The sequence below is a fragment of the Nilaparvata lugens genome, chromosome 9 (assembly GCF_014356525.2).
Source record: "Nilaparvata lugens isolate BPH chromosome 9, ASM1435652v1, whole genome shotgun sequence".
Classification (NCBI taxonomy): Eukaryota; Metazoa; Arthropoda; class Insecta; order Hemiptera; family Delphacidae; genus Nilaparvata; species Nilaparvata lugens.
The window spans coordinates 10,423,370-10,437,427 of NC_052512.1; the positions used below are offsets into that span (position 1 = coordinate 10,423,370).

Genomic DNA, 14,058 nt, shown 5'->3' on the forward strand with positions numbered 1-14,058 from the left:
AACAAAAAATAGAAAATTGGAAACGGGAAGGAAATCTAGGTAACTTGATTTTTCACAACTTTTGTGAAGGTTTAAAAAAAAAAAAAATAGGAATATGTAACGGGGAAATGAATGAGTTTCAGTACTATAGAATATGGGAATATTTTCTATTAATCTTGGGAAATGCTTATGTTGTTTGCTTTAGCTTGTCTTTGTCACCGGAATTCTTAAAATAAAGGTTTGAGTTTCTGAAGGTTCTTCATTGAGTGTGGTAGGCAGTATTAAATTTTGTTCAAATAATTCTTTGTGGAGGTTAGAGTCAGTTATGTACTAAGTTGGTCGAAAGTGGAAAATTTTCTTTATGTTTATTCAGTATCTTTTATCATGATCATTGGCCTAGGCGTTTGAACTGTCATATTTCTCCATGTAGGCTACCTGGAGAAATGAGATCTATTGTGTATATTAGGAGAAGATAGTATGTAGAGATTTTGTGTTGAAAGAATATTGTAGTCAGTTTTTTTTTTGAGTTATCAAGGTCCATAAGTTGTAATACTTTGGTTGTACCAAGGTGATAGGGAGCACAATTGTAGGTATACTGGTGTATGTATATTGTCCTCAAATGTTGCTGTCCCAAGTGAGTAATGAGTAAAAGAAATTCAGTGGTAGTAAGGTAATATCTCTGTTTGTGGAACAGTGAAGATCTTAGTCTTTTCCATAAGGGAAAATTCAGAATTGTAGCATAGGTGTTGCTGGGTAATTGTGGGACAATTCGCGATGTCCTTTATCTTCAGCTATAACCGACGTTATTACTTTCCTTGCCCTATTACCATAGTTAAGGAAAGTATTGCTTTCCGAAAAAAATTAAGGTACCCCAATTTCTAAATTTTTATACGTTTCAAGGTCCCCTGAGTCCAAAAAAGTGGTTTTTGGGTATTGGTCTGTATGTGTGTGTGTGTGTGTATGAGTGTATGTGCGTCTGTGTACACGATATCTCATCTACCAATTAACAGAATGACTTGAAATTTGGAACGTAAGGTTCCAAATATAAGGATCCTCCCCCTATAAGGATCCGACACGAACAATTTCGAACAAATCCAATTCAAGATGGCGGCTAAAATGGCGAAAATGTTGTCAAAAACAGGGTTTTTCGCGATTTTCTCGAAAACCACTCCAACGATTTTGATCAAATTTATACCTAAAATATTCATTGATAAGCTCCATCAACTGCCACAAGTCTCATATCTGTAAAAATTCCAGGAGCTCCAAATTAAACAAAAAATTTCAAGTGGAAACGATTGAGCATAAAAATCTCTACAATTAATGTTCAGTGACATTTTCATCTAAAATTGGAAATAAGATCGAAATTCGAGAAATGTGTTTATTCAATAATGCAAACTATTGGCAACTGTTGATTCTATTAAATCATTCACTATGAAGAGATAGCAGACTTCGTGTGTCTCCAGCGTTATTGTCCTGTCACCAGCTGGCAGATATTTGAATAATAGTCTTGAGATGCACGTGTACACTAGCGTCAGGTGATAAATTTTCATAACGGCAAGGAAAGTTGTGTGAGTGCGCCACACCAGATATTTTTTTGTTGTACAAAAGTGCAAAGAACGAGATACGAGTAGGCCTAGAGTGGTAATGGGTGAATGAGTTTTGTTGCAAAGTTGATACATGTAGCAAGGTCGTGATACGTAAGCTGCTAACATTGTTGCGTGCGAGTTAACTCTGTGTAGTTACTAGCTCCATGACATTGAAATGTAGTGGCATAGGTCATGGTTTCTGTGACATGAGGCGGCCGTTGGCTGCTTCAGTGGTGAGATGCGTCAAATGTCAGTTGCTCGATTTTAGTAGCGATTTTAGTCGAGTTATGATTGTCTGGTCATATGATTGTGATAATTTGAAAATTTTTTTTATTTGTTGTTCTATTCAAAGTTTCTGTTGAGATTAGAATTGGGATAATCTGGTTATGAATTTAACAGCAGCAGGGGTGCCCAGCCCCCCCAAGGGCAATGGCGCATGCCCCCCCCAATCCAAGTGTAATGCCACCCCCAAAATTACCCCAATTTCCAACCCTTTAGTTTTCAACATTAGCCAGTGTATGACAATAAAATTCACATCTTACATTCTAATCTTCCAAAGGACATTATTTACCTTTGGTATTGTGATGAATTCTTGCTGTTTTCATAATATTGCAAAAATATGAATACCATCGTTTCTTATCTCTTTAAAAATAGAAATGAAGTATCTTTTTGATATTATTTTTGAGTTTAGCAGTGCATCCGTTCTTGTTCGGGAGGACTAGAAAGTACTACATTACATCAGGAAAAACTACATGACAAATATTTTTATAGGATATTAAAAGATAAGTAAGGGAGGCTTCGCTTTTTTAATGTTAAGGTTACTTATAAAAAGTTGAATAATAATATCATTGATAATTCTTTATTGCAAAAGAATATTGCATAGCAATTTTGGTACCTAAACATTCATACAAATTTGGAACGATTCTATTCATACAATATATCATGTCGGCAAGTTTAGGTATTCTAAATCCTATACTATTAAACGAGCAATTTCTGTTTAGATGTTTAAATGTTTAGATGTTTCTCTTTCACCGGATCTCGAAAACGGCTCTAACGATTCTCACGAAACTCAGAACATAGTGTATTTATAATATGAAAATTCGATTGCACTAGGTCTCATCCCTGGGGAAACTCGCTGGAGGACATTGCATGTGTGTGAGACAAAATTATGACTCAGATGTTGAATTTTTGTACCTAATTCAATCAGGTACTTAGTGGCAGCTGTACAAAAGCCGGTTGAATTTTTATCCTGATTAATTCTAGTAGAACCAATCAGATAAGCTATCTGTTTGAGATGGTCTTCTGTGATTTGGTTCACGTGAAATTAATCAGGTTTAAAATGTAACATGCTTTTGTGAGAGAATTTTTTGCATTCCTCTAGGAATTAATCTCAATCCACTGTGATGAGATAGAACCTTTCTGTATGAGCTATGAATATTTATTAAAATTTCTTCTTCCGTAATAATTTTATATGCTTTTGTAGGTACTCCAGAGCGGAGCTTGGTGCCCCGATATTTATCATAAATTGGAACAGGTTGTCACTGATGTTGCGTTGTTGGTAGTATTTACTTTTTAACATTACAAGAGTAAATAGCACAAGTCGAACAAAATGTATCTTCAAATGGTTTGTTTTTTGGAATAAAGATATCATCTGAACAAGTAGCCTACATTTTGTAAATTCTATCTATTAATACCAAATATCGGGGCCCCGAGCTCTGCTCGTTATTTATTCATTGATAAACAGAACTCAATTCTTTAAAATGATTGGGGAAGGACTAACAGGCACAGCCCAAAACTGTTTCTTCCCCGAATTTTGATTTATGCACTATAAAATTTAAAGTTGGAATATTTAATATTCTAAAAAGTAGATTATGTTTCATACACTTGAATTCAAGTGAAAATTTCAGTCCAAATATTTGAAAACATGAAACTTCTAATTTAGATTGTTTACATACCAAATTGAATGACAATATAACACTCACTAATCACTTAGAACTGTAAAATAATGATTAACTTTGAATATTATGATATATACCATCTCATGTCAACAAATCAGATTACTGTATTTTGATCGAATCAATTGAGATTTCTCGCGAGATACGGTAAGCTAATTGATTACACAGCTGATCTCCCACACAGGCACACGCATCTTCTGTTATCGACAGACGACGAAATCATCATCTGTTTTTCCAAGGATGAATTAATTATACTTTTCATGTCCTTCAGGGAGTTTTCTCAGGGATGAGACCTAGTGCAATCGAATTTTGATATCATAAACCTACTATACTCCGAATTTCTTGAAAATCGTAAGAGCTGTTTCCGAGACCCGTTGAACATAAATAACCATTTAACAAGATAACCAGATAGCCAGATATAAAAATATAAACAGATATACAGAAATTGCTCGCTTAATATAATAGGATAACAACTTATAGTCCAGTCAATGGTCGTTTTTCAGGAAACAGCCCCGAAAGAATTTTTTTTGATGGTTCTATATGTATTTTGGGGCGCTGAATTCTAATCTGAAATCTGCTGACACGCCAGAGGGCGTACTTCACCACCAAAATTTTGGACTTTTTTTAAGTTTTCCATTTAATCTCGAGAACCTTGAATTTTTCGAGAAAAAGCATTCTCTATATAATATTAAAGATGATAAAATGTCCAATGAATTGAGTGGTCGCGCAGGACTAGGCTACTTTTTGCATTTTTTATCTGAAGTGTTCCACAAGATACACAACTTTGCATGTGCGTGAAATTTGTGATATTTTCCCCATTTTCACAGTCTCGCATATGCAACGTTGCGTATCTTGTGGAACACTTCAGATAAAAAATCCAAAAAGTAGTCGAGGTTGTGATGAATTTTCTCCTCTTTTCACTCCCATGAATTATACTCCGGTTTTCAATACCGTTCAAGAGTTACAGCCAATTGAATAATGATCTCCATTTCCTCATTTTTCTTGCAATTTTACTGTTATTAAAGAGTCTCTAAAATGAGTACAATACATGATAGAAACTTGCAATTGGTCTTAAATGAGAGAAAATTTCATGCTTTATAAGCTGAGTTGCCTTAAATTGATCTTGCATTACTGTTTATATCGAAAAACTGTCGAGACTGTGAAAATGAAAAAAAAATATCACAAATTTCTTGATTTTTAGAAACAAACGTATTTTACTCCAAGATTATATTTTTACAAAAATCATCCACCCCACATAAAAGAGGAGATCCTTTTCTTCAAATCAAGACCAAGTATCATTTTGAGTTACCGAGACACACAGTTTTGAATATAGAAATCTGTCATTTTTCTATGCATTGAAATATGGGCTAAAATACACTAAAAGAGAAATTTCTCATTTTTTAAACAAATTTTAGTGATATGATACATGATTTTCAACCGCCATGACGAGTTGATATGAACGAGCTGTAGTACGAGGAGATGTGATCATTCAGTCAAAAGTTATAAGTGATTAAAGATTTGATCCTGGACGTTTCCCTAACTGTGCCCCCCACTAGGAAATACTGGAATCTAACGAGAGATTCTCATATAATATAACCCTCATAAGGTGATTTCAGCCGAAATGTTTCTTTTTTGTTAGGAAGGCCATGAAGAGGTATTATAATGAGAATTCGAATTTTGGCTGTAGGACATGAATTTCTATCATGACTAGAAAAAGATCCTAGTTGTATAGGCTAGAATTGGTAGGTTTGCATAATTTTGAAAAACCCTTGAAAAATACCCCTTTTTTGAAAACTCTTAGCTGCGGAATCAAAAATCGTAGAGACCTGCGCGACCACTCAATTTATTGCACATTATTAGTTGAATTTACAAATGTTTCTTATGTTACAAAATTTCACAAGTATTCCACATGGTTTCCTTAGATATTTTAATTGTTCCAAATTAGTTCATTACCTTCATGGTGATTTATCTCAATTATAATAAGATCGAAATTTGTTGCTGGTCCACTTGGTTATATGAAGAGTTGTCAAGTTGATTTTTTTCCTTTTGATGTTTATGACTAGTTCTTTGAAATTCATTTGAAATTTTGTTGGTTCCACATGATTGTAGTTCAAGTTTGTTAGTCTGAGATTCATTAATAGTTTATTTTTTTGAAATTTTCAAGTGAATTATTCCTTTTGGTTGTTATTAGTCTCATACAGAGTGTTACCGAGAGCACTGTCATGTTGTTTTCTGCCAAATTTGTTATGGCTTAACCCGGTGTTCCACACTCAAGATCTCAAGACAATATTCCTGAACCCTGGTTCAACTTTTGTACCAAATTTGAACATTATCTGTCAATTAGGTCTTGGAAAAGCCCACAAAAAGCGGGAAAACTATCATAAACCGCCGATTTTAGGCGGATTCATCTAAAAACCCTTTCAATACAACATTTCTAAACCTGAGCTGAGCCCGTATACCAAGTTTGAATATTTTTTGCAAATTGGTTCTCGAAAAAGCTTAGAAATCGCTGGATAAACGCAGATTTTGGGCTTATCTTTGGACTTTTCTCAATTCTGTTGTTAGTGCGCCTCTAGAAGGCCAACTGAACATACATGTCAAATTTGAACGTTTTTGGTTCAGTAGATTTTTAGTTCTGTTGATTATGAATGAGTGAGTGAGTGAGTGAGTGAGTGAGTAAGTGAGTGAGTGAATGATTCAGTGCCATTTCGCTTTTATATATAGATAGATGGATAGATTGGCTGGATGAAAATGTCTGTGAAAACTCCCAGAGATTTTCCAGTCTGTCTCAAACAGGTGAACATTTTTGAATTGAAGGCTCTTGATGCACATTCTTGAATATTCAATCACGGTTAAAATTTGACAGGCTTTTGTGCAACCATGAGTTCATCATGCATGTTTTGTCACCAGCAAGAGGCTTCCACCATGTAATCATCAACCAATAACAATAAATAAACCACTATCAGAAATTCAAAAATAATAATGATATTGTACAACAATTAGTTCAACCTCAAAAAGACTAGTGGAGGGGAAATAAACAATAGAAAATCAAAGATATACAAAACCTAACCTTGAAAAAGTTTGTTCGAAGCTTTTTTGGCTGTAATGACACAAGAATGTGTGAAGATATGTGTGTACACACATGTTCATCATGCATGTCCTGTCCTGTCGCTAATGGCCAGCGTCACTCTGCCCTCTGCATCACAGAGGCATCTGCCTATCCCCAATTAGAAAACGTAGAAGTGTGGTCGAAATAATGAATTGATTAATAACTATTATTGCTGATCTTACCCAACGTAATCCACTGATCTATCTCGTGGTTGATTTTCATTTTTTTTATAGCTCACGAAGCCGTCTGCAAAAATGATAGATAGACATCAAATCAAATCGAAGCCCCCAGTTACACATACATCGGTTAAAGTTTAATCACGATAAAATGCTAAACTTCAATCGAGATTAGTGTTAACCGATGCATTTTTGTTGTACAAAACAGAAATTTCAAGTGATAAAGTCGATTGAACTAACCAGCATAGAAAAATTTTAATTCTGATTAGTTGGCACCATTTCAACAGCGATTATCTGAAAGGAAGAAAATTTTGTTGCATAAAGGTGAAAATCGAAAAATAACGCCGGTTCAACTAATCTATGTAGAAGATTTTTAACACGCCATTCACGGGGAATTAAATCCAATAAACGCCGATCAGGTAGGTACGTACCTACTGATAGCAGTCTTCCAATTAGTTTTTAGTAGAAAAAAAACTACAGAATTCAAAGTATGAGCTAAATATATGCATGAATTTGATCCATTAATAAAATAGAGACGTGTATTTAGCTGATATTAGCATTCAAAATTAGATTCTGATTTTTGAGGTTAGTTTTCGATCTGGTTCGTCTGCAGATAGCAGCAGAGCACTTGACACTGGTGACAGACATCATTTTTATGGTGCATGCCTCTATCTTTCCTGTGCCTCTGTATTGAATGGTCATATTCATTTCTTCAATAAGATAGCCTCTTACTTACCCCAAACATACCAGTTCTTACCAGTCATTATCAGTTTTCTATTATGTGAATATTCTCTCTTATTAGAATTGAAAGCAAACTCATTTCTATTTTTAATAAAATTGGACCATGATATCGTTTTTTAATCTCTGTTTTCATGTTTAAGAAAAAGAAATAATGATGAAAGAAAAAAAATAATAGATGGCAAAGCAAGAATAACATCATCAATATTGATTGTATGGAGTACAATAAACTTATTTATACAATAACTAGGTATGATAGTGAAGTCCACTTTATAAAAACAGTATTTCATAAAATTGGTGTTGCAGTAAATATAAATTTCCGGTCCTAGCACACACAAAAAAATAAATGAATAAAAAAAACCTAATTATAAAATTCATCCTGACCTAACCTAACCTGACCTAACCTAACCTAACCTAACAAACCTAACCTGACCTGACCTAACAAAGGTCAAAGGTCATGGTCAAGGTCAAGGTTAAAACTTCAAAAACTTCAAAAAAAAAAAAACATAAAAAAAACCTAACTAAGAAATCCAACCTAACCTAACCTAACCTAACATAACAAATCTAACCTAATCAAGGTCGAAGGTCAAGGTCAAAGTCAATGTCAAGGTCAAGCTCAAAACTTCAAAAACGTTGAAAAAAAATTGTAAAAAAAATTAAAAAATATAAAAAAAATTAAAAAAAAATTAATGAAATTCAATGATGAAAAATCAAAAATAAATTAAAATAAATCAGAAGGCCTCCCACCCACTCTGGAGTGTATATACAGGGTGATTCATGAATATGGTAAAATAATTTAATACGTGATAGTAGAGGTAAAAATAAGGAAAAAAGCTCTTATAAACATATATCCATAAACGCTTCATTAGCAAGCTATACAGAGTGAAAGATTTCACCCAGAATTCAGTTCCTCTGGTGAAGTACACCGATTCTGAATTGTTTGGGGACTAGTTTTTGAAGAACTTATGCTGGATTCATATGGAAAAATATCTGAAAAACTCAATAGAACTAGTCTGGAATCTGTATTGTGAGTAGTTTTTGAGAAAAAAGTTGAAATATGCAAAAACTTCAAGTAGAAAAACACAGACTTCTACGTTTGTTGCACAATAACTTTCTTCAATGACCAGTAAACAAATAATTTTTTTGCAATAAAAATTGTAGATAATTCAATTCTGGAAAGAATGATGTCAGCTGTGTAAACTAAATTTGAATAAAAGTTGGATAAAATGTATTCTTATGTAGTACATTACACCACAAAAATTTGCTGTTTTATGAGGAGAGAACTAATAACTCATAAGTTGTAGCTGATTGCAAATAAAATATTCGGTTTTTATTAAAAGTTTTTTTTATATGAAAGTAGCATATCTAAATGACATTAAACTTATACCAAAAGACTAGTAGATTATGCCATTAAGCCTGGGAGAAAGCTCGAACAGAAGTAGATGATCTCCTATGATTCCTGCCCAAATGTTTACTGAGAACTGATGTTGTGGAAGATTGGGATTGATGGCATGAGGATTCTCAGCTGCCCAAATATGTTAGCTGTGGACCTTAACCATAGCTGTTCTTGTAAAGTGTGCCTTGTAAATAAAACGGTTGTTAAGAAGTTTGGGTAAACAAGTTTTACTAAAAACCATCGGCAAATACCAGCACGGGGAATACAGTCTAGTGGCAATAGAGTATGAACTTTCTGGAGATGGTATGGATGTAATTGTTGCTCTTTTAGTATCCTCCAAAAATAGATTGATTGACATTAAACTGCACTGACAATTCTCTTGTGTTCTTCTCGGGATGTTCATAAATTTCATTAAAAATTTGTTCTTTTAACTCAACAGTCTTAGTAGATCGGGGTCTGCCTGCATAAATGTGCTCTTTGGATATCAGAGAATCTGTCTCAGACAGACGTTGATGAATAGTGGCAGAAAACCTTGAACTTGGACATACTCGGTTAGGAAAGTTCTCTTGATACAAACGTCATGCTTCAGTACTATTACAGTAGTGTCCCATTCCATACATTAAATGCATGTCAGCTAATTCGGAGTATGAATAATGTCTGAAATTGCCTGCCATTTTTTAAAAAGTAAACACTTAACACAGGAGCAAAGTGAAATGGTTACAAATAACTGGTTAAAAGGTTAAACAAAAAACACAGCACGGCTACAGTGGGCCTAACTTACAGTTTGATTTTTTGTTCAATAGTGAGTTAGAATATTTCTGAAAATAATTTTCAGCTGATAATTTCTTTTAAATATTTTTTTAATTAAAACGAAATAAATCAGCTGTTTTGGAACAGTTCTTAAAATCAATGTTCTATTTGCAATCAGCTACAACCTATGAGTTATTAGTTCTCTCCTCATGAAAAAGCAAATTTTGTGGTGTAATGTACTACATAAGAATATATTTTATCCAACTTTTATTCAAATTAAGTTTACACAGCTTACATCATTCTTTCCAGAATTGAATTCTCTACAATTTTTATTGCGAAAAAATATTTATTCACTGATCTTTAAAGGAAGTTATTGGGCATCAAACGTAGAAGTCTGTGTTTTTCTACTTAGATTTTTTGCATATTTCAACTTTTTTCTCAAAAACTACTCACACTATAGATTCCAGACTAGCTTTATTCAATTTTTCAGATATTTTTCCACATGAATCCAGCATAAGTTTTTCAAAAACTAGTCCCCAAACAATTCAGCATCGGTGTACTTCACCAGAGGAACTGAATTCCGGGCAAAATCTCTCACCCTGTATAGCTCGCTAATGAAGCGTTTATGAATATATGTTTATTGGAACTTTTTTTCTTATTGTTACCTCCTCTATCATGTATTCAATAATTTTACCATAATTATGAATCACTCTGTATAGTGTTCACAACAGTGGGGGGATGATCAGTGTCCAGTTAGGAGCTATAGAAGACACATCTCCCACGTTCAGTTCTAGGACCTGGCATTTTAGCACACAACCACACACTTCTCTTTGTGAAAAAGTATCCTAGGACACACCGCCGCCGTTTTGATCTTCAATAGAATAGTATATGTTCAATAAAAGTAGCAATAAATTACAAATTTCCATTCCTCAAATCCTCTTTACCAACATTTAGTAATGTGAGAAGAAGTGATCATTCTATAGAATATACAAGAAGCTTGAATATCCAAACAGTAATGAGATATTCTCAGCAGTGTAATGGGTAGCATGAATGCTTTCAAGAGTCTCAGATATGAATTCTAGAGTGTGATCAAATCATTGTATCACAAGGGATATATTTTCCCAGTTATATTTCCCAGAACAGCATCCAATGATATTCACTGTTCAGTCACTGTTCAGTTACTGTTCAGTCAGTGTTCAGTCAGTGTTCAGTCACTGTTCAGTCACTGTTCAGTCACTGTTCAGTCACTGTTTAGTCACTGTTCAGTCAGTGTTCAGTCACTGTTCAGTCAGTGTTCAGTCACTCTTCAGTCAGTGTTCAGTCACTGTTCAGTCAGTGTTCACTTACAGCTCACTAGAAGCTGCAATGAGCTTAGATATAGTTGTTATAACAAACAATAAGTTAATAGATATCCACCTTGGTGTAGTGGTTAGTACTTCTGCTTTCCATTCTAGAAGACTCAGGTTAGAATTATTCATAAGGACCCGGGTTCGAATCTTCATTGAATATATAGGGATGTAGGTTTTTTGGTTAAGGAATGTAGGTAGGTAGAGTGTAGGTGTAATTGTTTGTAAACCATTACACCACGATGGATATCTTTTGTTGAGATAACTTTTTTCAATAGAACAACTTTGACTCAACAGGAAAGTTTTCATGTTTCAAATGGTCTGTATGACATCATAATGTACTTATAGCCAAGTGATAAGGAAGTTGTTGAATAATAACGAAAATGTGCGAGTATATAGTATTTATTAACAAATCTCAATCATTGAAAAGAATATACAAATGAAACAGCTTCTCTCCTCTTGTATAATCATCGGTCCTATGATATCTCTCAGCTTATGGCTCATCATGCTCTTGAACTTTGCACAGTCCATCAGGTACATCACAAGAAAGATCATCATAGAATTTGTGAGGTGTGCACATAATTCTGGAGGCAACTCCAGTTTGCTTCAGTTGTGTTAATTCTCCAGCATTGCTACAGTTATCATCTCCACTACAGTCCTCAAATACCACGCCATCATCATCATCATCATCATCATCATCATCATCATCATCATCATCATCATCATCAGAAGCAGTATGTAGGTCAGTAGTACTTGTAGAAGCATCCTTCATCAACGGTTTGTCTACCACATCCTCTCCTCCACTTATTTCTTCATCTTCCTCAGTAGGGAAGGTAACAGTAGCTGACTTGAACATGACTGTATCACTCAACACTCCACATGAGAATGAACTGCACAATCCAGATCATAAGTATTTTATATTCTCTCTATGCTGACTGTACTAGACCAGTCAATGGTCGGTACTCTTTGATCATTTCATGAATCATTAGGCAGTGGGCTTGTGTATTGGCAGGCATGTTGTTTGTAGCTTCAAATTCAATCCTCACATCGACACTTCCAGTTTTGAGTGATTCATTTTGGCGGGAGCAATCGAAAGCAAACAACATTATATTATCAGTGCTTATAGCTCCTGTGTCAAGCAGAGGTTTAGATGAGTGAGCATTATCATGATTGTAGACTCCATTGAAAGCTGCATACATGTTGTAGACACGATTATCATTACCATCAATGCTCTCATACGGGTAGTATTTGTTGTTCAAAAACACTTGAATATCCTTCATACCACACTTGTCGAATTTTAAACTGTTAGCTGCTGCTACACCTCATCTTGCAGTCTGCAGGCCAACTACAATGTAGCATTGCTTCTCATGCTGAGTTGTTGACTTGACAGTCCATGTATGTGTTGAAGTTTGTGGCAAGGTTGGGTACTTGTACAATGCCCATTGTCGAAATGGTATACTGATTGGTGTGTCATTCTGCACAGTCTGTAGCAGACACATTCTTACATCATCAGCCACTTTTAAATATGGCATTCTCCACAAAAGCTTTGTGATTGTAACATTAGCATTGGCAACACTCACACAGTCATTGAAATTAGGGCTGCATCTCAACACCAGATCTTGTTTCACAATCAACAGAATCTGTCTATAGTCTCCGGCAAAGCCCAGCAGGCATCGTGGAGGTACATCCATTTTTGTACCATCTGCAGCAAAATTGGCAAAACCAGTGGTTGAGCTAAACTTGTAGCCAGCCGCTTCCATCTTGCTGCATTCATCTCGCTTGGATGTCATAGCATTCTTCATCAGACTGGTGATACCGGGATTACGTATGCTGTCCACCTCCACACCGTTGATTTTATAATGTATCTCTGAAAACAGATTGACAAAGAATCCACACACGGTGTTCCAGCCACAGCAGCATCGGCAGCTTCAAGCACTGTATACTCCAGATGTAGATAGCTCTTGGATGGCAGTGTGTAAATGTCCTGTTGCTGGATTGGTATTCTCAATTCATTGTTGGCATTGAAGCTTGCGGTATAGGGGGCATGAGAGTGGTACTCATAGCCAATGATACTGGTGTCCAATGAGGGTCAATTCCTTGTCACATTCAAAACTCCCATTGCTAATGTTGTCTCACTTGACAGCCTCTTCCCTTTAGACAGTTAATGCTCCTCGATGTTAACCTCACAGAGGTTGAATGTTGAATGACACATTTTTCATTTGCACTCCTTTTATCTATTTTTCTAGGTTCTGGACTGCCCTCCATGGGAGACATTGCCGCCTCCACATCCAATCCCTGATTCCACTTCGAGAGTAATAGCATCATCTCACTTACGCTGTCGCAAATGCAGAGTAGTATTAATCTCCTCACCTCTATTATTTATCAGATGTCCGTTCTCATCAAGAACCTCCAATGTAATGTTACCAATCTGCTTGATGTCCACAGGTGAATAGATTACATTCTGCACAGTGACAATCATTTTATACCCTGGATCAACATCTGGGTAAAACTCTTAGATCACATAATCCTTGACCCTATTCAAATAGGATCCAACCACAATGTTACACTTTATATGCAGTACATTAGGTCTATTGATTTGTACTGTAAAATTGCCTTTAGCCTTCCTGTTGGCTTCTATAACTCGTTTATCACTAAATCCCAACAAACGTCCTATTGAATTGGCTGGACTGAAATCTAACTTGGCATTGCTCAGAACTGAACATTTCGAGGTTGATGGATCAGCAGCCAATGAGAACTGTATGCCTCGGTTATGTGACCCAGCTCCAAGCAGAGTGGCAATAGTTTGAAATTCAAAACTGCCCTCTGGTAATGATATATGCTGGAGATCTGACCCAAATTCAGCACTCATATCCGGCATCACCTTAGATGCAATATCCTCTTTTTTCTTCTCTTCTTCTTCCACTAAAATCTTCCATCTATTAACTCTGGTTCCAACATTATGTACATAACCATACCAATGATTCGTAATATTTCAATTGTCAACTGATGTTAGCTCCTGATGT

At 35.2% G+C, this 14,058-nt stretch overlaps 1 protein-coding gene across 1 annotated transcript in view; it reads right to left on the bottom strand.

The window, feature by feature from the left end:
* The window catches only part of LOC111054392, a 152,778-nt gene that overhangs the window by 28,472 nt on the left and 110,248 nt on the right, over positions 1-14,058 (bottom strand). The window contains exon 10 of the mRNA XM_039435778.1: positions 6,812-6,875. Within this exon, the coding sequence (XP_039291712.1) occupies positions 6,812-6,875 (64 nt within the window). The remainder of the gene's footprint in view (positions 1-6,811; positions 6,876-14,058) is intronic.